Source organism: Osmerus eperlanus, chromosome 11 (assembly GCF_963692335.1).
Source record: "Osmerus eperlanus chromosome 11, fOsmEpe2.1, whole genome shotgun sequence".
Lineage (NCBI taxonomy): Eukaryota > Metazoa > Chordata > Actinopteri > Osmeriformes > Osmeridae > Osmerus > Osmerus eperlanus.
In genome coordinates, this window is record NC_085028.1 from 7,196,060 (window position 1) to 7,223,205 (window position 27,146).

At 51.6% G+C, this 27,146-nt stretch overlaps 1 protein-coding gene across 4 annotated transcripts; it reads left to right on the forward strand.

Moving 5' to 3' along the window:
- Window positions 1-247: 247 nt before the first annotated feature.
- Window positions 248-26,741, forward strand: sik2b (salt-inducible kinase 2b). 4 transcript variants are annotated; one of them, XM_062473165.1, is made up of 16 exons: window positions 248-405; window positions 561-776; window positions 3,401-3,517; window positions 5,933-5,996; window positions 11,290-11,451; window positions 14,131-14,255; window positions 15,572-15,695; window positions 17,011-17,237; window positions 17,478-17,630; window positions 18,195-18,353; window positions 19,601-19,829; window positions 19,974-20,255; window positions 21,779-21,936; window positions 23,144-23,257; window positions 23,708-23,799; window positions 24,016-26,741. In XM_062473165.1, the coding sequence occupies exons 2-16, from the start codon at window positions 636-638 to the stop codon at window positions 24,566-24,568; spliced, it is 2,700 nt and encodes an 899-aa protein (XP_062329149.1). In that variant the 5' UTR covers window positions 248-405; window positions 561-635; the 3' UTR covers window positions 24,569-26,741. The 4 variants fall into 4 exon arrangements, with proteins under 4 accessions (XP_062329149.1, XP_062329148.1, XP_062329150.1 ...); XM_062473164.1 differs by having other exon boundaries at window positions 266-776; XM_062473166.1 differs by having other exon boundaries at window positions 266-776; window positions 23,711-23,799.
- Window positions 26,742-27,146: the final 405 nt, after the last annotated feature.

Genomic DNA, 27,146 nt, shown 5'->3' on the forward strand with positions numbered 1-27,146 from the left:
TGCCTGGGTGTGTGAATAGACATGAATAGCACCCGTGTTCCCATACTTCGACTCAAGGGAGACAAAAGCACATACTAAGCACCTGGAGGGACCGAAATTCAAAGTTATCCGTGCACCCGGGGCGGCCGAGCAAACATATTTCAGAATAGCAATGTTACCGGTTGACGTAAGAGGTGGGTCCGGTCGCTATGGAAACCAATTGGCACTGAAGTGTGGAACGGCTTCGGAGGCCCGCCCCCTGTACAAATACCCCCATCGGCTCTGACGTCAATACACGTCAACCACAGAACACGATGCCTCCTGCTAGTCAACTCTTGTACTCCAGCTAATACAGGCAGCTAGCCTTAGCTGAAATATTATAGCTCTATTGTATTGGACACTGTGGATTGACAGCCCGAAGCAAAAGTAAATGTAGCTAACATACGTTACTGCTTGGTCTAGCGGGTCTGGAAAGGGCCGTCAACGCCAAGCTGGCCGGGCGACTAAGAATTCAACTTTTGTCTATTTTTGATAGACACATTTCAGCGGGCAATTTGTTTTCTGTTCCTTGTCATCTGTAGCAGGACTCAAGTGGCGAGTCTGCTGGCTGGTTGTTGAGCTACCTCCTACTCTTCCCCGAGCCCCTCCAGAACAGCATGGTCATGGCTGACACTCTCCAAAAACCGAGTCCGGTCCGGGGTCCTGTCCGCGTGGGCTTCTATGATATCGAACGCACCTTAGGAAAGGGAAATTTCGCGGTCGTGAAGCTTGCCAGACACCGTATTACCAAGACAGAGGTGGGTGTCATTCTTGCAACGCCAAAAGTGTGACTATTTAACCTTTTTACATGTTGTCCATTCTCGTCAGTTTCACATCATCTAAACTAAAGTCAGCAAATCTGCACCAGTGGTTCCTTATTATTGCAACTACTGGTTGCTAGCTAGCTGCAATCTACATTGCAAGAGTTAGTTAGCCAGATAACTTGATCTCAATTCATACTGGTTAAGTAGAATAGGTTGTCAACCTACAGTGTATAGCCGATTCAACTATTCGTGCACTTGGGAGTCAAGCATTAAAAACTATGACAGCGCTGCCTGTGTAAGATTAACACGTTGTGTAAGGTGTAACACACGTTATCCTAAACTTGACTCTTAACTATGGATTGAGACAGCCAAGCAGCCCCTGGGACTTGTGTACTGTAAACAAGCTAGTTAACTTGTAAATACGGTGCTGGCTATCTGGGTTTGGTTGGGTCAGGCGAAATACTAGGTGTATGTGTAGTATTCTGTGGATCTATTGTGATTGGGGGGGGGGGGGGGGGGGGGAGCACCTTGTACTAACGGCAATCTAACGTCTTGTACCCTGCAGCCTTTAAACAGACCTCTTCTCATGTTTAGGTCTTACCAACAGCCATGCCACCAGATTAGCGATTTGCCATGTATTCACACGGCGGTGTTGTAAGTGTATAATTAGTAAACGGCGAGGCTTGTATAACTTTATTTACCTGAAACGGTCTACTTTTTAAATGTTTTTAAACTACATGGAATCTAAGATAACTAGACTAAGCCTACACGTGCACCTACGCCTGCTTGAGTTACTAAAAACATATTCTTGTCTCGTTCATTTTGTTCAATGGGTTAAAAGTTCCTATAGGATAGAGTCAAGGACTAACCTTAAAACCTATCCCTCTGTCAATGTACCACCGCCATTAACACACTGAGCTTTAGTGTGGCTCAGCACATACCCTAGGCATGCTTGGGATCCTAGGCACCCTTGTGAGTCATTCTAACGAGATGGGCTCAGTGAATGGCAGGTCTGTCTCTGGTCTGTCGAGCAGACCAGTACTAGCTTGTGTCTGGAGAATGACCCGATAACATCATCCCGGTACCAGCCAGTTCCTTGACACTGGTTGTGATGACACTTGTCATGGTCAGGCTTTCCTCAGTACCAGCTGTGTGTCTCTGATTGTCTGTGTGTCTGTGTGTGTCTTTGCGTGTGCTTGTGTGTGTGTTTGTGTAAGTGTAGTTCAGTGGTGTCCAAATCGAAAGCCTCCTTATAACCGAGAATCTTAGTTGTAAGGTACTAATACGTTTCACTGAAATTGCTTTTTCTGTCCACATGTCCTTTGTCTCTGTTAAAAGTATAAAGTGGCCCAGTGTCTTGGCTGATAAGCGGAAAGTCATTCTGTGGTCAGGTCAGTCCTGCCACACCACAGCCAGCTAGACCTATGTGGGTCACTGAGCATAGTTGATGAACGCCACGTCAGTAACCGGTGGTGTAGTGTACGGGACGTGAGTGAACGTCAAATGTCCACAAGGATTTCCCGGGCACCCATGATATCATGAGCAGTGATACAGCGATGATACATTTACAGTACACCCACTATTTCATGCTGGACTACACCACTGACCAGAACCTGACATTTGATACAATCTGGCTTACGCAACAACATGCTGGTTTTCAAAGCTTGTCGAAGGATGTGGGTTAGGACAGAAGGGTCTGAAACCCTAAAATGTCCTCGGCATTGTCATCAGCTGTCCTTCGACGTCACCCCACGTTGGTTCAGCAGACATCCAGACACCTCATCCTCAGTGGCCTGGGGTTGTCCACGAACGCCCTGTACCAGCGGGCCTCTCCTCATATGACCTTGCAGTCACTCCACACTGCACCTTGAGAAAGTGTGTATGTGTGTGTGTCGGGTTCCTCTATCCCGTGGCGTGTGTGTGTGTGTGTCATGTTTCACAGTCCTGTGCGTAGTGTGTGTGTGTGACGCGTTTGTCAGACCCGTGTTTGTACATGCATTCCTATTTTTACATGCGTGTTTGTCGTGTGTGTATGCGTGTACCCTCTTCTGCTGATGAGAGGAGTGTTAGTGTTGTGGATCTCAGTAATCAGACGTGGAGTTAGCTCAGCTCAGATTAGAGTGGCATGATTACAGGGAGAGAGGGGGCACAGTGGCCTCTCTCTTCTTCCCCTTTCTCTCTCGGTTTTTCTCTCTCTCTCTTATTTGTTTAATCTCTTTCTTTTGCTGTCGCTCTTGCACTCATTGTTTAGCCTTCTGGGTCTCTCTCTCTCTCTGTCTCCCCCTCTTTCTCCCCCCCCCCCCCCGTCTCCCCCCTCTCTCCCTCTGTCTCCACTTGGCTCACAGACAGTTGTGAACTATTCAAGTCCAAGTGATGAAATGTTGTTTGTGAAACTGGGTTATGCAGTGATCAGACCTTGTTAGTCAACGCCAAAGAGCTTGAATTGGATTGCCAGTTGTGGTCTTCAGTTTCTGTTGTTTTTCTCCTCAGCAAACATTGGTTCAAACAGCCAGTTTGAACCAATGACGCACATAGACAAACTTGAAAATGACATGACAAAGTATTTTTGTGCTGTGATGTCAGCTGGAGCCTAATCGTGTGCTTTGTGTCCTCTTAAGGTGGCCATCAAGATCATAGATAAAACCCAGCTGGACGCAGTGAATCTGGAGAAGATCTACAGGGAGGTCCAGATCATGAAGATGTTGGACCACCCTCACATTATTAAGCTGTACCAGGTAAGCAGAATCTGAGAACTCCTCTTAGGTTAACTTGCATGGTTCTAGAACCCATCTGGCTTGTGAGGTCTAGAACTAGGCTGACTTCAACAGTTTCACCATTCAGTGTTGATTGTCATAACCTTGTTTCTTCCAATGTCAGACTTTGGTTAGTAAATACCTTGGCTGCAGGCTGTCGTCATAGTGCCACCAGACCTTCATGGATATCAGCTCCTAGTTAGTTAATATCTAACTAACATTGCTTTCTGCTGACCTGGCAGGTAGTCTGCCAAGGTGCTAGATTACTTGTATTGCGTAGCCTAGAATGGTTTGGGTCAGACCAACGGCACTCACAATATACGTTCGTAGAATGTTTTGTCAGCTGAACACTCCGTTCAATCCCAGACTCCTCGTCCCACCTAGTAGACGTCTGCTGTGGACCTTCATGCTACATAGTGACAATGTTCACTGATGATATTTGACATTTTATTTGTCGGACCTGGTGGGGAAAAAACAAGCGTCCAACGTCCATGAAGTGGCCTGGGAACTCCCCCAAAACTCCTAGCATGAGCTCTGAACCGTCAGACCACTCCAGGTCCTATTGGGTTGTTTAGGGGGAGTTAGATGAGCGGTTGGGTATTATTACACAACTCTGGCTGCATTCCAGACTGTGCTGTGTTGTCACGGAGCAGAGTGTCATTATTTCCAATGGCCCATCCAATCAAACACCATGGGTCAATTAGTCACTTCCTCTCCATGCTCAAAAAGAGAGCGGGCCTCCACGGGGCTCTCACTTGTCATCACTCATCCCCACTCATCCCCAGTCACCCTGAACCAACACTCCCCTCCAGCCCCCCCCAACACTCCCCTCCAGCCCCCCCCAACACTCCCCTCCAGCCCCTCCAGCCCCCCCAACACTCCCCTCCAGCCCCCCCAACACTCCCCTCCAGCCCCCCCCAACACTCCCCTCCAGCCCCCCCAACACTCCCCTCCAGCCTCCCCAACACTCCCTTCCAGCCCCCCCCCCCAACACTCCCCTCCAGCCCCCCCAACACTCCCCTCCAGCCCCCCAACACTCCCCTCCAGCCCCCCCAACACTCCCCTCCAGCCCCCCCAACACTCCCCTCCAGCCCCCCCCAACACTCCCCTCCAGCCCCCCCCAACACTCCCGTCCAGCCCCCCCCAACACTCCCCTCCAGCCCCCCAACACTCCCCTCCAGCCCCCCAACACTCCCCTCCAGTCCCCCAACACTCCCCTCTCAGCCCCCCCAACACTCCCCTCCAGCCCCCCAACACTCCCCTCCAGCCCCCCAACACTCCCCTCTCAGCCCCCCCAACACTCCCCTCCAGCCCCCCAACACTCCCCTCCAGCCCCCCCAACACTCCCCTCCAGCCCCCCCAACACTCTCTTCCTCCTGGTAGCTAACTCTCACTTTTAACCATCTTTCACTCATTGGCCTCTGGATCCCAATAGCAAGCACCACCCCCTAGCCCTCATCACCTACCATCCCCAGCATTCACTCTCTCTCAAAACTGCTCCCCTTTTATCTCTCTCAGACCTCCTAATTGCCCCCCCCCCCCCTTCCTGACACCTCTCCATACACCACACATACAGTGGGGGGGGGCTTCTCGCCCTATGGAGACAGGACCAAACTCCACATTCCAGCCAACCAGGCATATCACCATGAAATAACCAGTGTGGTATTTCAAAGTGTGAATGTGTGTGATTCATCCTTCTCTCTCTCTCTCTCTCTCTCTCTCTCTCTCTCTCTCTCTCTCTCTCTCTCTCTCTCTCTCTCTCTCTCTCTCTCTCTCTCTCTCTCTCTCTCTCTCTCTCTCTCTCTCTCTCTCTCTCTCTCTCTCTCTCTCTCTCTCTCTCTCTCTCTCTCTCTCTCTCTCTCTCTCTCTCTCTCTCTCTCTCTTCTCGGCCTCCGCTTTTAGCTCTTTTCATCTCTGCTCTGGCTGTGTCTATATCTGGTGTCCTCCCACATACGGCTGGCTGTGTGTCAGGGCTGCCAGCACAAGGGCCATTCAGTATCAGACACAGAGAGGACCCCCATCCCACAGGCCCTCCAATCTCTCCCAGTTATGTCTTTCAGACATGTGGAGTGGATCAGGCCTGTGTGTTTTAATATAGAGGCACAACTGTGTGATTCAGCCAGGGAGGTGGTTGGGAGTATATGAATAAACTTGTCACATAACTACTGTTTTCTCTAATGGTGTGGTTCCTGTGGGCTGTTATCCCCCGCCCCCTCCCAATACCCCCCCATCTGCTAGGGGTCATGTGATACAGTAGCACCAGGAAGTGTCTCAATGCAGTTATCTGATGACCATCCATTGCAGCCCCAGTAAGGTCAAAGCAAGGTCTTATCTGTTTACTCTGCTGTGTATATTCCCTCCCTCCCCCTCTCCTCCCCTCTCTCTCTTCTCCTAAAGGTGATGGAGACTAAGAACATGCTCTACCTTGTGACGGAGTACGCCAAGAACGGAGAGATCTTCGGTGAGTGACGCATTCTGGGTCAGATCACATGACTCATATCACGTGACATATCGCATGACATCACCGACGGTTACACCTCATCAAGAGAGCTCTGAGGTGACTTTGAGACAGGAGTCCTCCACAGAAACACGAACACGTCTCATCTCACCTGGGACCGAGCACTCAGGCCTTAAAACCCTCAAAATAACCAGGGCCGCTACTGTGGCTAATTGGCCAAAGCCAATCTTCATAGAGATCATGAAGGTCTGAAATTACATTACCCAATGGACCAGGACATAACAACATGACGAATTTGAAGGCTGCTAAAATTCAGTTTTTGCCTTGGCCCAACACTTGTTTGGATGTGAAGTAGCAGGCCAGAAGGCTAGATGGTGAACATGCATGTTGCTTTGTGATCTAGGCCAAGTAAATGTTTGTATTCAGAGGGGGCCATGTGTCTGGGCCGACAGCTTTGTTTACACGCTCACTGCACAGGCGCTCTCTGATGATGTCACAGATGGCAGGGGTTTGCCTGGGCATGGCCAGGGCTCAGCCATGTGGTAGAAGAGGGCTGTGTACCAGGGCCTGGTCATTACAGGCAGTCACTTGCTTTATGGATGCTCGAACCATAGCTAATTTAGCTAGTTTTGAACACATTTTTGTATTGTGAGCTTTGTGTGCCAGTCCCCCCCCCCCCAGGAGGTCCTGACCAATTGGGTACATTCAGGCCAGTTTCAAACCCAGCTTCCCTGGCTTGGAAGTGTTGAAGTAAGTCTCTGGCATTGGCACTAGGACGACACACGATGAGCCCAGAGAGACTTAAACAGGAGGTTATCTAGATCTGCTCCCAGAGACACGAGGTGCGAGCACACGCCAGCCAGACGCACCCGCCCAGCCCCCCAGCAGCCATCTTGGTTTACATACGACCGGTTTCTGTTCCCCAGGTCAGGGGGAGATGGTGCCGAAGGTCTGATTTAAACAACATGAGGGATTTAGGTTATTAGTTACTGGTGGGTGGACGGTTTTGTGTGTGTGTGTGTTAATGCCTCCTTCAGAGTGTGTGTGTGTGTGTGCGGGCAGGCATGCGTGCACAGCTCCCTCCCTGCCGCCCTCTTGTTGTGGCCCAGTCTGAGATGACAGACATAGATGGTCACTGGATATGCAGCACGTGACAAGCAGGAGCTAAGAGACCCCAGCGTTAGCTCCCGACTCCAGGGTACATCCTGTCCTGGTGCAGGATAATAACCCCCCCTCGTCATTGGTTCGCGGTCGCTACCACAATCCATAGATCACCTGACAGATCATCTCTATGGGTTTATGGCATTATGAAACCGTGTTCTGGTTTGTGCTCTCTAAGTACTTGATTGTGCAATATTTGTTACGCAAGGATTTAGAATGTTGTCATCGTCGTCGTAGTGAACACCATATCACTAGTGGGCTCTTGCTTGAAAAGGGTAAACATACCAGTTCCTATTCTCCATAAACAACAACAATATTTGTTGTTGAGAACAACAGCCTATAGGAAAAACTTGTGGTTGTCCTTGTTTATGAGCTGTGTATGATAGCATGAGGGTCAGGATGGAGTGTGTAAGACAATTTGCTATTTTTGCTTGCAAATTGCAAACAGTTTGCATTGCAGCAGCCTATTGGATCAGACCTGTAGACCTGCAGCAGCCTATAGGATCAGACCTGTAGACCTGCAGCAGCCTGTAGGATCAGACCTGTAGACCTGCAGCAGCCTGTAGGATCAGACCTGTAGACCTGCAGCAGCCTATAGGATCAGACCTGTAGACCTGCAGCAGCCTGTAGGATCAGACCTGTAGACCTACAGCAGCCTGTAGGATCAGACCTGTAGACCTGCAGCAGCCTGTAGGAACAGACCTGTAGACCTACAGCAGCCTATAGGATCAGACCTGTAGACCTACAGCAGCCTATAGGATCAGACCTGTAGACCTGCAGCAGCCTGTAGGATCAGACCTGTAGACCTACAGCAGCCTATAGGATCAGACCTGTAGACCTGAAGCAGCCTATAGGATCAGACCTGTAGACCTGCAGCAGCCTATAGGATCAGACCTGTAGACCTGCAACAGTCTATAGGATCAAACCTGTAGACCTGCAGCAGCCTGTAGGATAAGACCTGTAGACCTGCAACAGCCTATAGGATCAGACTTGTGCCTGTCAGTTTCAGTCTCTGCCTGACTGCCTGTCTGTCTCTCTGCCTGCCTGTCTCTCTGCCTGCCTGTCTCTCTGCCTGCCTGTCTGTCTCTCTGCCTGCCTGTCTCTCTGCCTGCCTTTCTGTCTCTCTGCCTGCCTGTCTGTCTCTGCCTGCCTGTCTGTCTGTCGCTCTGCTTGCCTGCCTGTCTGTCTCTCTACCTGCCTGTCTACTTGCCTGTCTGTCTCAGCATCAGTGGCCGCTGCAGGCCAGATCAGACCTGGAAACTGGGTCAAGCTCAAATAAGGAGGATCCACTGAGCCCCAGCAGGAGAGGGAGGGAAGGAAGGCGGCGTCGGGAGAGAGTGAAGGAGCAGAGGACGGAGATTTCAAATGTTGTCAGGAGGGGGGAAATGTAGGGCATGCATATTTAAGAAAGCTAAGCTGAAGAGAGACGGAGGGAGAGAGAGAAGGGAGAGGAAGCGACAAGAGAGGGCTGAAGGTGGAGAGGGCAGGAACAGAACTTCATCTCTCTGGCCTGTCCTCCTCAGAGACAGGGAGGACAATACTAATTGTCATGTGTGCGCACACACAAAAAACAAACAGATCTGTCCATTTTATTGAGGTCTTTGTGTTGTGTACAGCGTGTGCGAGTCTTTCAGGGTGGCTTCTATAGGAATGCCTGTTTATCTGATCTCTTGTCTCGTCTGTCTTGTTAATAGCTCAGGAGGATTTGGTGATGGGAGGGACGGGTGGAGGTAGTGGCAGAATGTACCCCTGCTACCGTACCACCTGTAATAGACATACAGCAGAATGTACCCCTGCTACCGTACCACCTGTAATAGACATACAGCAGAATGTACCCCTGCTACCGTACCACCTGTAATAGACATACAGCAGAATGTACCCCTGCTACTGTACCACCTGTAATAGACATACAGCAGAATGTACCCCTGCTACCGTACCACCTGTAATAGACATACAGCAGAACGTACCCCTGCTACTGTACCACCTGTAATAGACATACAGCAGAATGTACCCCTGCTACTGTACCACCTGTAATAGACATACAGCAGAATGTACCCCTGCTACTGTACCACCTGTAATAGACATACAGCAGAATGTACCCCTTGCTACTGTACCACCTGTAATAGACATACAGCAGAATGTACCCCTGCTACCGTACCACCTGTAATAGACATACAGCAGAATGTACCCCTTGCTACTGTACCACCTGTAATAGACATACAGCAGAATGTACCCCTGCTACCGTACCACCTGTAATAGACCTGTACCTGTAGGACTAAGTCAGCCTGGGGAGCAGACTGCATCTGCCGCCAGGCTACTGCGTGGATTCTCACACCCCCACACCCCTCTCCCACAATGCAACAGGACACCCGGCCTGGCTCCTTGACCCTGCTGACATTGAGTGTGTGTGTTTGACGTTTCTCTGTCATTCTGAGCTCGCTCTCCTTGTCGCTGCCCTGAAAGGATCTGCTTATCCAAACAGAGAGATTTCTGTGCAGGATGTTTGTGAGTGCACGTGCGTCTGTGTGTACATTAGCCGAACAAGCAAACAGGCATCCTTGTTCCAAAGTCCAACCATCTGCTCTGCCAAGACATGGGCACCACGGGTCATGAGGCCACAGCACTGGGGGGATGTGTGTGTCTTTGTGATGTTTCTATGAGTCCTGTCCTAACTGAGTGCGTGTGTGTGTGTCCATGTGTGTCTGATGTTTCTATGAGTCCTGTCCTAAGTGAGTGCGTGCGTGTGTGTGCGTGCGTGGTGAGGGCACATGTTGAGCAGAGCGGGGCTGTTGTTGCGACCCCCAGTCTTCAGACCGCCCTGTCACATTCCCTCACCTGCTGTGTTTTTGATTAGCGCCGCAGCATGAAGACCTGGCTGCGCTGAGGGACACGCGGACGGAATGTTTCACCTTCACTCCAATCAGCCTCTCAGAAGTTAAACATCCATCAGATCCTCCCCTTGCTCTCTCTCTCTTTCACTGTTTCTGTCTCTTTCCTTCCTTCTGTCTCGCTCACCGCCCCCTTTGTTTTCTCTTACTCCCCCCTCTCTCTCCCCCAATCTCTCTTTCTCATGTTGTCTCTCTTTCACTCCCCCCCACTCTTTCTTAATCTGTTTTCCACTCGTTCTCTCTCTCTCTCCCCCCCCCCCCCACCCTGTCATGACTACCCGGGCATCATGAGGCTGGCATGCTGGTATGGAGAGGGTGTGCTCAGGTAATCGTCAGGCCTAGTGTGGTGCTGCCCTGGGGTTCTGTATTGCTCCACTTTAACGTTTGAGCCTTTTCTTGGTTGGGGGGGATTGTTCCGTTTCTTGATCCCAGGCTGTTGACGTGTGCAGCAGGATAATCTCTAGATCTGTAACATGCGTGTAGAGGCCTGTCTGTGCGTGGCCGTGAGGAAGCAACGTGATGTTCTCCTCACGGCCTCAGCACGTCCTGGAACTGACGAGTTTCCTGGTAGCCAGGCGGAACTCTGTTCTCTGATTGCGGGCTGTCTGAAGTGGTTCAAGGAGTTAAGACGGGTGAATTGTTTGTTTGTCTTATACAGCCGTGGTTACCGTCTCTCTCTCTCTTTCTTACTCTGTCTGTATCTCTCTTTGTCTCTCTCTCATTCCCTCTACCTTCTTCTCCCCCCCCCCCCGTCTCTCTCACCCTGTTTCTCTGTCTCTCCCTGTTTCTCTCTGTCCCTGACTATCTCTACCTATGTCTCTCTCCATCTGCCTCTATTACCTCTATTTTAAGGTGAAAACTTGTGTTTGGGTGTGGCACAGGTTGTGTGTGTTGTCAACAGTAGGCTGTGTTCCAGCCCAGTCTGAGTGTGGACAGAAGGATTCAGCTTACGCATTTGTTTGGATCAACTATTTCCAGTAAAATGACCAGGATGTAATAAAAGGAATACATTTCTCCCTCTCTTCTCTGAAGCTGTTATTGATATAAGCTGGGCTGTTCTTAGAAGCACCCTCAGGCTATGATGACCAGACTCTAGAGGTGACCCCTCACTCACTCACTCCTCACACACACACACAGCCAGATGCATACCACCTGTGTGGATGTCAAGACTTTGAAGTAATAAAGCTAACTGACACTACCTCTTTTTGTCTCCTGTCTCTTTCTCCTACCCCCCCTTCTCTCTCCAGACTACCTGGCCAAGCATGGTCGTCTGAGTGAGTTGGAGTCCAGGAGGAAGTTCTGGCAGATTCTGTCAGCAGTGGAGTACTGTCACAACAGGAACATCGTCCACCGTGACCTGAAGGCTGAGAACCTGCTGCTAGACGGACACATGAACCTCAAGATAGCAGGTGGGTGCACTACCACACTAGTACACTAGCATACGACAGAGAACACAGGAACATCAAGATAGCAGGTTGATCCTTTGCCCCATTCCCTGATCTCCCTGAGATGGCCTCACACACACACACACACAGCACTTCACTGCAACACAGCTGCAGCTCATGTGTCTGTTGTGAGCCACCTTTGGGGATCCTTATGAGGATGGTGATGAAGAGTTTGAGGTAGAAGATGACTCTTCCTGACCCATGTCCAGTTCTCCCTCTTCATAAGATCTGTCCTGATAGGTCTGTCGGAAGTTCTGCTGACCATTGGCCAGTCAAAGAAAGGTCACCGTTGTGTGTGTCAGGGGGTGTTGCCTTTATGTTTATACTTCAAAGAGCCCCTTAAAGCCTGCTAGTGCTGACAGAGAGAGAGGAGGAAGGAAGAAGGGAGGGAGGGAGGGAGGAAGATATGTAGAGCGTAGGCCAGTGGAGGAAATGGTATGGTGAAATGGAGGGACTGAAGTGGAGGAGAAAGAGAGGGAACGAGGGAGTAAAACAAGGGGAAAGGAGAGAGTGAGAGAGGGGGGGGAGGGAGGGGATAAAAGTAGAAGGGATAGCTTGAGAGGACATCATGTTCCAACCAGATCTGTGTGCTCATCACACCTGCTTATCAACAACCTCCTGGTAACTGCTAGGGGTGTGTGTGTGTTAGTGTTAATGACACTTAACTGGACTCAACAAAAACAGATGATAGAAAGTGTTGTCTTATCCCCTGCCTGGTGCTACTATTAGGCTACAGTAGACTGCTACTGGCTTGGCTGTTTATCAGCAGGCACGCACACACACACACTACACACCCCTGCCCCCCCCCCCCCCCCCCTCTGCCTGCCTGCAGCGCTGGGTGTTGACGTCAGTCACTCAGTATTCAGCACATGAAATGGGTCAACCCATGTGATACACCTCCTCCCTCCCTCTCCTCTTCCCTCCCTTGTCCTCTCCACCTTCTCCTCTCCTCTAGTTATCTCCTCTACTCTCCCCTCTTCTCCTCTGCTTTCCTTCACCTATCTTCTCTCCTGTTTCCCCTCTCCTTCTCTTGTTCTCCTCCCTGATCATCTCACTACATCAGATAGCCTGCAGAGAGAGCACTAGCCGTGCGGTGTGTTGCTACAGAGCACTCTGGCCTCCGTCCAGCTGCAGTGTCACCCCAGCTTATCTCTGGTTAGAGCTGACTCTTCCTCCGCATTCTAGAACTGCTGTTCTAGAACCTGCGTTGGAATCTCTGACCCTGCTTCGTGTGAAGTGTTCTAAAATCGAGAATCTTTCTGACCCTGCTTTGTTCTAGAAGCTAGGACGTTCCTGACCCTACTTAATGTGTTCTAGCTCTGATAATAGGCTCCACAACAGTGAGTCAGAGGCACCTTTGATCAGCTACAACGTGGCCGGTAGCCTGTCTACTGAGGGGGGCTAGCTGTACTATAGGACATTACTGCTGGACTGTCTCTGGCTAGCCAAGATTGTGTGTGTGTGTGTGTGTGTTTGACAGAGAGAATGAGAGTGTGCGTGCGTGCGTGTGTGTGTGTGTGTTATGCTTGCACCTCTGAGTCCTGCTGACCTCCCCCTGTTATGTAAGCTCTTTTTAATCAGTATTATTTGTTTGGTTGGTGATACCTTTTTCCTTGCTTTTTATATAACATTCATCGTTTTGCAACATCAAAACAAGGCAAGAGAGAAAGGGGTAAGGAGGGGTGTGGGGGGAGTCGGGATGAGGGGTGGAGGGGGGCGATGAGGGAGAGGGGAAGGTTGTTTGATTCAGGGCTGTCGTGTAGTCCTCCCCCTGCTGAAGCTCACCCTGGTGTCAACTGTACCACACACATACCCAGGAGACATGACACACACAGCACAGGGCGGGGAGCGAGGGGGCAGAGAAGGAAAGAGAGGGGAGAGAGAAGGACAGGAAGGGGAGAGGGATAGGGGGTGAGAACAACTGCCCCTGCATCTTGGCCTCCTTCAGGCATGGCTGCGGCTCCAGTGGCATCTGCTAGGAGCAGCAACACCACCTCCCCAACACCCCCCTGTCCAGGGGGGGGCCAATCAAAACGCAGAGTCCAACCATGACTTCATCCTACCAGTCTCCTGGGAAGTGACCTCACATACAAGCCCTGCCCCCTGTCCTCAGCGTTCAGGAATGTGGATTGCATATCGCACCGTTATACAAACCTCAGCCCAGGCTGGCCCGTAGCGTACTTCTCGAACAAAGGGTTAGCTTAGCGTTAGCTTAGCGTTAGCTTAGCGTTAGCTTAGCGTTAGCTTAGCGTTAGCTTAGCGTGGCGCTCCACCAGGGGGGACCGGTGCAGCTGCATTCTGTGGGGGGGGACATGAAGTTTGGGGCGTAGGATGTGAAGAGAAAAGTGGAAGTGCAGTCTCTCTAGAGTGACATCAACCCTTTCCTCTCCCTGCGTGGATCTGAAACGCCACATCAACCCCCTCCTGTCCTGTTTCCTCGAGTCTCGAGGCGGGATATCTCAAATCCACTCGGTGTATTTGTGTCTCCCTTTTTTACGCTCTGCGACGTCGGAAAGGGGTTTACACAGCATGCCACAGATCAGCACCTATAACCAACATAAACCCCCAGAAGAGGAACAGGTGATAAGGTAAAGGTGAAGGCTGTAAGACAGCATGTCTAACCCTTCCATGTCCTGTGTGTAGATTTTGGCTTTGGGAACTTCTTCCAGCCCGGGGAGCCTCTGTCCACGTGGTGCGGCAGCCCCCCCTACGCCGCCCCAGAGGTCTTCGAGGGCCAGCAGTATGAGGGCCCACAACTGGACATCTGGGTAGGTGGAGGGAGGGATCAATGGGAGGAATACTTGCAGGGTGATGGATGGATGGGAGAAATAGGTGGATGGAGGGTGGGAGGGATGGACAGAGCGGTTGATATGGATCGAGGGATCAAGGAAGGGAGGGATGGAAAGAATTAATGTGTGGGGGGGGATTAAATCTGGGTAGGTTGAAGGGTGGATAGAGGAATAGGGGGAGGTGGAGAGAAATATATATATATTAGTGGTGGGCATAGATTAATTTTTAATCTAGATTAATCTCACTGTCATTTTGGCGTTAATATAGATTAAAATGGCTCATTTGAATTCCGCCGAAGGCATTCAGAATATGTGTGCTACCCAAATAATGACAAAGTAAGTCTTTGAGAACGGATTTCTCAAGCCAGGTGGCGCATTAGACCAGGAGCTCATCTCCTGTTTCCAAAATGCATCACAAACTGCTTGAGAAAGCTGTTCTACTATGATAATTGGTGATGAAAATAAATTATGTTCAATAAGATGTACTTGTGTTTATTAACTGTTTATTAGATTAGTTAGCTTGGCTGATAGACCTGTGCTGACGGGCTTGCCTCGGTTGCACTCAAACATAGTAGTTTGACGACGACTCTTCCCCTGCGCTACATCAGTGCTTGGCCCAGCATCTTCCGCATTAGCCAAGGGATGCTTTGGTGGTATTTGAGACTGGAAGAACTCCAAAGGAAACTAATTCCGCATAGCCCAAGGTGCAAACAACCTTAGTCTTGTCGAGGTTTCCATTGGGAAGATTCTTAAAAATACATTTTCAAACCAGGCGGCTTCATAGCTGCATCCATGTTAGCACGTCACGTTTGATGTGATAATTTCATACACAAGGCATACACACAGGTTCGAAGACTCTTTCTCGCCCCCTACAGTGCAATTCGGCTAGGTATACATCCGCGCTAAAATATCAAGGTGAAAGTCATCATAGCTTGCGTAGTATAGACCCAGCTCCCAACCCAACTTTGAGAATAGATTAACGGCGATATTTTTTTTATTGACCGATAAGAGTCTCACGTTAACGCTGCACGTTAACGCCGATAACGGCCCACCACTAATATATATATATATATATATATATTTTTTTTTTTAAAGAAACCAATCAGATTACAGATGATATTTAAGATGGCTCACATGTGTGAACCCTGTCCCTAATGCAGTGTTAACCAATCATTGACATACCTCTGTCCTACAGTAGATTACTATGTAATCAATCTGGCTTTGTGATGTAGTGATTTTTTTCCAGGCTCCTCCCGTAACCTGTATGTGGTGTGGTGTGTGTGTTCCTTCTGCAGAGCATGGGCGTGGTCCTCTATGTGCTGGTGTGCGGTGCACTGCCCTTCGACGGGCCCACTCTGCCTGTGCTGCGCCAACGGGTCCTGGAGGGAAGGTTCCGGATCCCCTACTTCATGACTGAAGGTGAGAGAGAGGGGAGGGGGGAGGAGGGGAAGAATGGACTGAGAGGAGGGGGGAAGAGGAGAGGGAAGAAGGAGAGGGAGGAGGAGAGGGAGAGAGGAGGAGGGGGGGAGGAGGAGAGATTAGGGGGGGAATCTGTTTTTGGTGCGAGTGAGTCAGTGAGAACGTCGTCTTGAGAGGAAGAGTGAGCTGGAGATGGGCTCCAGAACTCCAGCTAGAGCCACTTTACGTAACCTGGGGCAGAGCCAACACATTCCTCACTCAGCAAGTCAGCTATCCAACCAACCAGCCAGCCAGCTATCCAGCCAGTCAGTCAGTCAGTCATCTATCCAGCCAGCCAGTCAGCCTACACATGCTTCCAGTAATGTAGGCTGGTGTTTTGCAGGTCTGCAGCCCTGGTGTTCTCAGCAGGGACAGTGGGCCATGTAGGGGTCAACAGGCTTTGTTCAGGACCTTGAAACAATTTACACCGTATTTTATACCCCCTAACACTAGCTCATTCCTCCCCCCTTTTCCCTCCAGTCCAACCCTGGCCCCTCGAGTCACCCCCCCCCCCCCCCCCCCGTTCTCCCCATTTCGCCCTCTCACCCCCCAGTCCAGCACTGCTTTGATTCAGTAGAGGAACACACTGTGCAGTTTTCTTCCAGAAGGGATCTCCTCTCTTCCTGTTCGCCCCACTCAGGCTCAAATGTACAACACGCACGTACACACACACACGTACAGTACAGCAGTACTCCCCCATCTGTTAAAGAGGGATTTGGTGTCGAGCTGCTCAGATAAGGCGTGTGTGTGTACGTACCCTACAATGTCCTTTATTAGCTGTACATCTGACTGATGACTCATTAGTGCATGACCAACTTGTTGCCTGACTGACTGGTAAACAACCATCCGACCGTCTGACTTGCTGCGTGGCAGTACACAGTCCGTCACATGTGGGAGGAGGGGGGTTGCTATGGTTAGTGGAGGTTAATTAGATCGTAAGGTGGGGAGCTACAGTGACAGGCAGGGGGCAGTAATCCTGTTAACATCCAGCTGTGGATGACGTCAAAAGAGTAGGCCGCTCACCCTGAAATAATGGGTGGGGGGGTGGATGAGGGAAGGGGGGGGGGTGAAAAAAGATTAGTAGGGGAAGAGCTTGAGAGGAAGAGAGAGAAATAGACACGGAAGGAGAGATTTGTTTCAAACGCAGCCTGGCACAATATGGTGAAACATTATCCAAAACATTTCGGAACATTTTGTTCCTTTTTAACTCCCTTTCTCTCTCTCCCTCTCTCTCTCTCTCCCTCTCTTCCCCCCCCCCCCCCCCCCCCCCAACCAGACTGTGAGCACCTGATCCGGAGGATGCTGGTTCTGGACCCGTCCAAGCGGCTGTCTGTGGCCCAGATCAAGGAGCACAAGTGGATGGCTCTGGACGTGCCCGTGCAGCGGCCGGTGCTGTACCAGAGGCCCGTGCCGGCGGAGGGCGACGTGGGCGTGGGCGAGTACAGCGAGCAGGTTCTCCGGCTCATGCACAGCCTGGGCATCGACCAGCACAAGACCGTGGAGGTGGGGACCTTCAAACAGATCTGAACTCAACTTTTATTTACAACAACATTTGTGGATTTATTATGAACTTTATCGACTCTTAATCTTTTCAGACCGTTATTGATACTAAAATGGGACAGGAGGGTATCAGAATGTGTGGCCGGCGCAAAGGAACTAGACAGCTATTTGAATTCACTTTTGAATGAACTTTATTGAAAGGTAACCGTTCCGTGTCTCTCTCCCCTCCTTCTCCTCCCCCAGTCTCTCCAGAACAAGAGTTATAACCACTTTGCAGCCATCTACTACCTGCTGGTGGAGCGACTGAAGGCTCATCGCTGCAGCTTCCCCGTGGAGCAGCGCCTCGACGCTCGGCAACGCAGGCCCAGCACCATTGCCGAGCAGACCGTCGCCAAGGTAACCGCCGCTCTCATTTCCACGGCGGGCCGAGACGCCGTAATGAAAGCCGGTCGCACCTGCGCCATCAAACGGCCACGGCGCTCATTCACCTGCCTCTCTTCCTCCTCCTCGCTCGCTCGCTCACTCACGCACTCACACCTCATTCTTCCGTTTGTCTTTGTCTCCGTGTCCCTTCATCTCATCTTCCGCTGGTCTTGTTCTCCCCCGCCTCCCCTTTCTCTCACCCTGATTTGCATCCCTCGTTCTTCCTGTAGTCCTCTCATCTGCTCCGCTCCTTCGCTCCCGTCCTCTCCTTTCACCTGCCCCCGGTTCTCTCTCCTTCTGCCTCCACTTCACCCTCCTTTCATCCTCACTTCCTCTGTCTCTCCGGTCCTACCTCGCCGCCTGTCTCGAATCTGCTTATCTGCCTCGCCCTCTCTCTCTCATGCTCTCTCTCATACTCTCATACTCTCTCTTTCTCATTCCTCTCACCATCTTCCTGTCCTTCCTGTCTTTTTCCCGTCATCCTCTCCTAAATGACCTGAATCCTCTCCTCCTCCTCCTTCCCCCCCCCCCCTCCAGTCCACCAGTGGGTCTGGCCAGGTGGGCCTGCTCCCCCAGGGGGTTCGGCTGCTGCGCTCCCCTGCCCTCCCTCCAGCCCCATCCGAGGCCTTCTCCTTCCCTCAGTCCTCATGTCCTCCAGAGCATAGCCTCATGGTGGAGGACGTGGCTACACCTAAAGTAAGTCACACACACACACGTACGCACACAGGAACACATGCATGCACAGACAGGTACTCTTCCGCACACACATGAACTCAGACACCCATGCTGTACCCGCCAAACTGATTTCCAGGAAAGCCAGGTTGATTCATCTTGCTGGGGAGGGGGGGGGGGTGTTAACATGAACATTGTGTAAAGAGAGACTGATAGTGAGAGACTCGAGTGGAGAGATTGGGGGAGAGAGAGAGAGATGTAGAGCGAGAGAGAGAGACAGAGAGAGGGGGGGGGGGGGGGACGTGGGGAACAAGCGTCTTTCATGTCAGATGTGAGCCGTGCTGGGTGACGGGGAGCGGCAAAGAGGGTTATGTAAGCAGATAGGGCAGCTGTGCTGCGACACACACACACACAGGCCAGTTTCCTGGGAGTGCGTGTACAGGCTTATATCAGAGTGTGCTACTGTCACTGCTCCCTGCAGCTTATAGACACTTTCATAACAGAATGGCTCTTTCATAAGCAGAGGATGACCAGCAGACAACAGCAGGCCGGCCCTCACTCTCATCCACCAGGAAACACACCCTCTGCCCACACTGGCTGGGGATGTGTGGGAGTTGGAGTGTGTGTGTGTTTGTGATAGAGAGAGAGAGACGGGGCGTTGCGTAACAGTCCTGTGATGAGTGTGGTGAGCCAGAGGAGCGAGAGGTCGGAGAGAGGCCCACCAGCCCCTGCATCCTCTCCTCCTCTCGGCCTCTTTTCTCTTTTCCTTTTGTTCCACTCTCTCTTCCTTTCTTCTCTCTCTTGACCTCCCCTGTCCCCTTGTCCCCCCCTGTCCCCCCCTCCCCCTGTCTCCCCTCCCCCTTCCAGTGTTGGGTAACTGCATTCCTAACCCAGCACGGTTCAGGAAGCTGGGCTAGGGAAGTCGACAAGACAGAGCTGCCCTCTCTGGTTACCCCGGCAACTCATCCACATGATCCATGTTAGCTAGACGTGCGTGTGTATGTGTTTGTGTGTGTGTGTAGGACTTTGGGCCAAAGCACACTTCCTGGCCCTGCATTCCAGACTAGCCCCGTCTCCACTCACACACACACACACCCCACTCCCCAGCCAGTGTGTGAATGTGGAGGGAGAGGGAGGGAGGGAGGGAGGGGTGGTAGGTCCTGTGATGAGAGATATCCTCAGGCCTCATGTCTGCTCCACAACAACCCCCCCGACGACACCACTGACGAGGCATGTCTGTGTGTGTGTGTGTGTGTGTTTGCGCCCACCAGGTGAACGGCTGTCTGCTGGACCCTCTGCCCCCCACCGTGCTCCGCAAGTCGTCCACCTCGTCTCCCTCCAACATGATGGAGACGTCGATAGACGAGGGCATCGAGACGGAGGAGCCCGACGCCGAGGACGACCCCGCCCACCTCCTCTCAGCCTATCAGACGGCTCGCTTCGGCCAGCGCAGGCACACCCTGTCTGAGGTCACTAACCAGCCTGGGGCTGGCAACCAAGGTAGGGACACACACACATGCAAACACACACACAGGCACATACAATCACACACACACACACACACACACACACACACAGACAATGACACACAGACACCCACAGACACGTATGCATATGGTTGCTAATATGTCTTGCCTCCCACAGGGAAGTTATTCAGCCTGTGCCACAACCCCTCCCTGGGCAGTGTGGATTCAGAGTACGACATGGGCTCCATGCACAGTGACCTGAGCCTGCTGGAGGACCCCCCCTCCCTCAGCGAGGTGGTACTGCCCAGCCCCGCCCCTCACATGACCACGCCCTTCCTCAGCGCGCGGCCGCCCAATCCCGCCATGCAGGCGCTCAGCTCGCCCCGGAGGGAGGCACACAACCGCTCACCAATCAGCTTCAGGGAGGGCCGGCGGGCGTCCGACACTTCCCTCACACAAGGTAGGCCCCGCCCTGCTGTGTCTGCCCCGCCCTGCTGTGTCTGCCCCGCCCTGCTGTGTCTGCCCCGCCCTGCTGTGTCTGCCCCGCCCTGCTGTGTCTGCCCCGCCCTGCTGTGTCTGCCCCGCCCTGCTGTGTCTGCCCCGCCCTGCTGTGTCTTTATTCTGCTCTCCCAATCTCTGTTCTTCTCTCTTTTTTTACCTTCTGTATCTCTTCCACTTTCCCAACCTTTTCTCCATCTTATTTCTCTCTCCATCTATCTCCCTCTATTCTCTTGGTATTCTGTCTTTTCCCCCTGTATGGTGGTTGAAGGTTATTCATGTGGTGAGTCACACAGCTCTGTGGAGATGCAGCTCAGCCCAGAGAGCTCCAAATATCACCTCCCTCCCTCCCTCTCTACCTTACTTCCTCCGTCCTAACTCTCTTCCCTCTCTTCCTCTCCCTCCCTCTCTCCCCCTACATACAAGTCACAATGGCACAGCTGCTTCTTCTATCTCCCTCTCTCTGTTCTAATCCTCCTCTCTCTCCCTCCCTCTCTCTCTCCCTCCCTCTTTCTCATCTGCCTCTTCTGTCTTTCTCCCTGCATCTCTCATCTCCCTCGTTTCTCCCTCCTAAAGCTCTAAAGAGGCTGCTGTGTTGGCTGCCTGTGACGTCAGCAAATCGGCTGCACACGCTCACACACGCTCAAACGCTCTCTCTCTCTCTCTCTCTCTCTCTCTCTCACACACACACACAGCTCTGCTTCCCATATCACCCTCTGTTCATGATGAGTCAGGTCTGCAGGTTTACAGTCAACATCAGAGGTGCAGAGGACAAGCTCATACACACGCACACACACTCTCATACACACACACTTTAATAACCATGAATGTGTCTGATTCACACACACTGGCTTCTGACGTGAACAACACTCACGCTCGCTTTCTCTCTCCCTCTCACACAGACACACACAGACACACACCTATTCTGACGTCTGTGCACAGTCACAAACTCAAAACACGCACTCGACATACACCCACACTGTCATTGACGTAGGTTGCCAGTCATGGCTGTTTAGTTGGCTGGGTGGTGTGATGTGACACTGACTGCTGCCAGGGTAATGAGGTGGTGGGGACAGTGTGGCTGCGTCTGACTGACTGGGTACATCCACAGTCTTTTACACTCCTCACAGCAAGGAAACGTCCTTCCAGACATGCAGGTTGAGTCAACCATACAGCGTGTGGTTAAGGAAGCCAGCCCTGAACTTAGGCCCTCTGCCAGGGAGACTCCATCAGAAAACAACTCATTGCTTTTAGGATGTAATCTCTTTAGTCTCTGTTGGGTTTGTTTATGTGCCAACATGTAATCAATCTTACAAACCGTATCAAATACGGTGCTGCTTCTTCAATGCAGTGTTCCAATGTTATACTTTTTAGATTGTGATGATTGTATGAATTGGAAATGGGAGAAGGACAGTTTCAATGAAAGCTGCTGATTGATGTAGAAGTGGAAACCCTGACTGTGTGTGTGTGTGTGTGTGTGTGCAGGTCCGGGCCTGGTGGCGTTCCGTCAGCACCTTCAGAACCTGGCCCGCACCAAGGGCATCCTGGAGCTGAACAAGCAGCTGTACGAGCAGATGGACTCTGGAGATGGGGCTGGCATGGACCTCCTCAACACACACCAACACCTGCAGCACTTCTTAGAGGTAGGACACGCACATGCACAAACACTCACACATACATCACTGCAGTCCCTCAACCCCCCCCCACCCCCACCAACACACACCCATTCACTCTCTCACACACACTCGCGCACTCACACACACACACTCACTCACTCACTCTCTCACACACACACACTCACTCTCTTTCTCACACACACACACTCACTCACTCACTCTCTCACACACACTCACTCTCTTTCTCACACACACACACTCACTCACTCTCTCACACACACTCACTCACTCTCTTTCTCACACACACACACTCACTCACTCTCTCACACACACTCACTCTCTTTCTCACACACACACACTCACTCACTCTCTCACACACACTCACTCACTCTCTTTCTCACACACACACACTCACTCACTCTCTCACACACACTCACTCACTCACTCTCTTTCTCACACACACACACTCACTCACTCTCTCACACACACTCACTCTCTTTCTCACACATACACACTCACTCACTCTCTCACACACACTCACTCACTCTCTTTCTCACACACACACACACACACTCACTCACTCTCTCACACACACTCACTCACTCACTCTCTTTCTCACACACACACTCACTCACTCACTCACTCTCTCACACACACTCACTCACTCACTCTCTTTCTCACACACACACACACACACACACACTCACTCTCTCACACACACTCACTCACTCACTCTCTTTCTCACACACACACACACACACACTCTCTCACACACACTCACTCACTCTCTTTCTCACACACACACACACACACACACTCTCTCACACACACACAAACAAAACCCATCTACATTTCATCCTCCAGCAGGTCAGCCCCCACCCAGTGACTACCCAGAGGTCGTCCGTCCGGGGGAGACAGCAGCTTATGTAAGCCCAGCAGGGGCAGCCAATTGTGGCTTGTTTACTGTCCGTCGGGCCTGGGCCCTGGTCCTAGTCCCTGGGTGCGGGGGCAGGGGAGTGAATGCTGCCATTGTTGTGGTCAGACTGGTCGTGCAGAGTCCGGTCCCCACTGTCAGCCAATCAGCAGCCCAGAACTCGGGCTGATGGAACTCTTGAAATTCAAGAGGCAGCTAGCCATGTGAATCCTGCTCCAGGATAACTGGATGAGTTTGGGGTGTGTGTTGTATGTAAAGGCTATATAACGTGCGTGTGTGTGTGTGTGTGTGTGCGCGCAGAGTGAGGCGGCTACACAGCAGGACCATCTGGGGCTGTTCCAGGGAGGAGGCCACCCCCCCCTGCTGTCACGCAGACAAAGTCTGGAGACACAGTACCTCACACACAGGCTACAGGTACGGTACCCACACACACACTCAGCTGCAGGTACACACACACACTCAGCTGCAGGTACACACACACACACACACTCAGCTGCAGGTACACACACACACACACTCAGCTGCAGGTACACACACAAACACACACACACACTCAGCTGCAGGTACACACACACACACACACTCAGCTGCAGGTACACACACAAACACACACACACACACTCAGCTGCAGGTACACACACAAACACACACACACACTCAGCTGCAGGTACACACACACACAAGCTACACGTACTACACAGTATTACTAACTTGCTAATGGGACAGTGTGTTTCGCGTCACGTAATGCAGACACAGTGTCATCTCCCGTGCACGTCCTGCAGATGTTTTCAGCATCCATGTTTGTAAACATCTGCTCGTTGTTTATGAGAGGCGGACTAACCCCTCCCCCCCTCCCTGTGTCAGAAGGCCAGTGTCCTGGCCAACAGTCCTGCCAGCTGTCAGCTCTTCTGCAAGGAGACGCCCCGCAGTCTGGAGCAGCAGCTGCAGCAGCACAGGTGAGGCAAAACGGGCTCACCCTTTGCACTCCGTGTCACATCCTGTATTGATCCTATAGATACTGAGAAGTAGGTGTGTGCCACACACATGGATAGATAGATGGATACATAGCTTTGTATACGGTATGGTATGCTGTAGTACACTGGTTTGTGCCTTGAGTCATCCTAGTGCACAGCTTGTTCAAGTGCATGACCTCTGACCCCCCCTTCCCCCAGGCTGCATCAGAAGAGGATGTTCCTCCAGCAGCAGCAGCCTCAGGGCATGGGCCTCCAGACCTACTTCAACCAGATGCAGATCGTGGAGGGGGGCACGTACTCCCCCGGCCCCCCTATGGCCCATCAGGACCCCTCAGCGCCCCCCTCCCAGCAGGGGGTCATGTCCGCAGGCCACCCCCAGGGCCTTGTCCCCTTGATGGAGCCGGGGGAGGGGCTGGTGTACGACTCCTACCTGGTGGGGCATTACCCTTCTCACCTGTCCTCGGGCCCCCTTCTGCACCCCCAGTCCCACTCCCACCCCCCCCAGGAGGGCTTGCTGTACGGCTACCCCAGCTGTGAGGCGGTCCTGGGCCCCCCCTCCGCCGAGGCACTTTACCCAGAGCAGTATGAGTACCCTCTGGACCCCGGGCAGCCTCTCCCCTCTGCCCAGGGAGAGGCCCCCCAGCCTGGGTACGGGGGCCTGGCTGGCCTGCCTGAGATCCAGGGCTCCCTGCTGGACAGCGAGATGATGGAGACGGTGGACTCCACGCACGGCTTCGTCATGGTCAACTGAGCCGGCGGGACCGAGGCAGGAGACAGACGGCAGTATTATCCTGACAACCTACGCAGCATTAAGTCTCGGGAGAGGGGGAGGGGGAGGGAGAGGGAGAAGTCATTGTCAAGGTTACAGGGAAGGAAAAGTGTTTTTTTTTTTTTCTTATTATTTGTCAATGCTTACTCTTTCGTTGTATCGAGTGACACCTGAGAAACCTTTCTACCAAAACCCTACCTCCCTACGTACCCCTCCGCCCTCACCCGCGTCTGGGCACCGCGGCGTCCAGGACCAGGCTGGCTGGCATGGACGTTGCCTGGGGCAGCTGATGTCTGTGAGGCTCTTTGGGGACTTTGCACCGCTCGGCATCTTGACTGCAGCTGCGTGAAGCAGCAGCCGTGAAGAGCTGCAGCCCTTGAAGCTGCAGCAGCTGCAGCCGAGGGCACGGCCTGTTGTCTGGAAGTGTGGACTGTGTGTGGACAGGACCAGTTAGCAGAAGCACAATGGCAACAGCTTTGCTCTTTGTAAATGATATAGGTAAAGGAAGAAAAAAACACAACTCTCTGGAAAGAGAGAAACCACGAACAAGTGACAATGTTATGATAACGCGCTTAACAAGTGCAGTGTTAGTAGTCGATATATATTTTTGTGGCAATATTGAAGCAATATTATTAATTCCATGAGGGATTGTGGGAGGTTGTCAGCGCCTCTTCACCCGAATAACCAACTCTGATTGGATAGCCGGTTTTAAGGCAGAGGACTCTGATTGGCCTGGACTCATCAGTCAATGTAATGCACAGTGACATCCATGAAGGCGATGATGTAATTAGGAGATATTCCACTCTGTCTACCTGCAGCAGAACTCCCATCTGCAGAGCAGGGTGGAGCCAGTCAGCTGGCCATGACTGCTAGGCCCCTTCCTCCCCGGCCCCCATCCTCATTGATGGCAATAACACTGTCTGCTGGGCCTGAGCAGGAAGCTCGGGCCCAGCGGCGGTTCAATCATCCACATTAGCTAGTCAGCCACATCAGAAGGGATGTGTGAAGCCAACCTTTTAGATAACTGTCACTAGTTTGCAAATCACAACAGTGTGGGAAGTCAGCAATTGTATCTTTACTAGTCGGTTTGAAGCAACTAGCAGCTGAGGCTGAGCGATAATGGCATGATGATGACTGGCTGAAACTGTCGGGATGCATACATCTAGAGATAGGCATGCAGTACATTGGGTGGTTTGGGGTTGGTTTTAGGGAGTGTGCATGACATTGAATAGAAAAAAAAAAAAAGGTAAAGGTTTTCCATTTTCCAATAATATGTACATATTGTATTGTGTTCTGCTCAGTGTGAACACTAGTGGTTCATCTCCTGGTAGCATCCTCGCCTCCAATGTTGTGTGAAATCTAAACTCAATGGTGTTGATGAGAAGTCGTGTGATTCCAGTGAAGCCGAGTTTTGTGAAGGAGTGTCTCTCTCCGCGCTGCGCTAGGCCGTCACACCCGGCCGTCATAGCCAGCCCTGGACCCTGATTGGTGGATGGAAACGCTGGCTCACCAGGGGCGACCTACAGCAGGCCACGTTAGACAGATGTCACACACACAGCACTTGGGCTAACTTTGAATCTACTTGAAGCGCAAAGGTCTTTGTCACAAACACACACACACACAAATCTAGGTAAAATAATAAAGCCTGAAATGTAGCAGGAGAGAGTCTAGACCAAAGTAGATCTAGTGGTTCAGGTAACCAGGAGGAGTCAGGGACAAGGGGCCAGAGACCGTGGTTGGTCATGGTCGCCAAAGCGAGACCAGGCAGGAGTGTGTTTGTGGTCATCCACACCGATGACCACTCTACTGGAACGGCTGCAGGCGGTGAATACTGGAGCACTTTTGACTTGGAGGTGAAAAGATGAAGTGAGAGAAGGGAGGATGAAGATGAGAAGGGATGAGTTTATCCAAGGCTCTGAATAGTCTCAGGATGCGTCCTTCATCCCTTCCATGGGCTAGTGTCTGGTCAGTGTGGGGGTGGAAGCATATGCTCCTCCACACAGCTGACGCAAATTCAAGACTCGCTCGATGAGAGGGTGAGAAGGAGGAAGAATACATTCTGGGACTATTGAAGAAGGCCCTAGATGGCTTGTTTTTTAATTCAACTTGATAAGAAAATTGTCTCATCTTTCTCCCCCAACCCCCCCCCCCCACACACACACACACACACACACACAGAAGGTTATTTCAAATAAATATCTGATTCATGAACACTTAATGGTTGAGGGAGAGAAGGAAAACTAGAGAGACAGACTTTAACTGGTTGTTTATTGTGCTTTGTACAAATTAAAGGGTTAGAGAAATCTTGAGTGCTCCTCAAGACTCAACGAATATAGTGTTGAGCATGGTAGTGTTCGGTGTGCCTTTTTACTTTATTCTGGTCTAAATTAAGAATTGAATAGAAGCTGTTATTTCTGGTCGGATATCCCTTCTGTTTTCCCTACAGTAATTGCCTCCAGAGGTAACAGTGTCATGTTTTACCAAGGTACAAAACCAAAGTTTCCTCAGAAGTCCTCTAGTACACTTCCCCACCATGGAAGGAGACGGGAGCTCTGTTGGC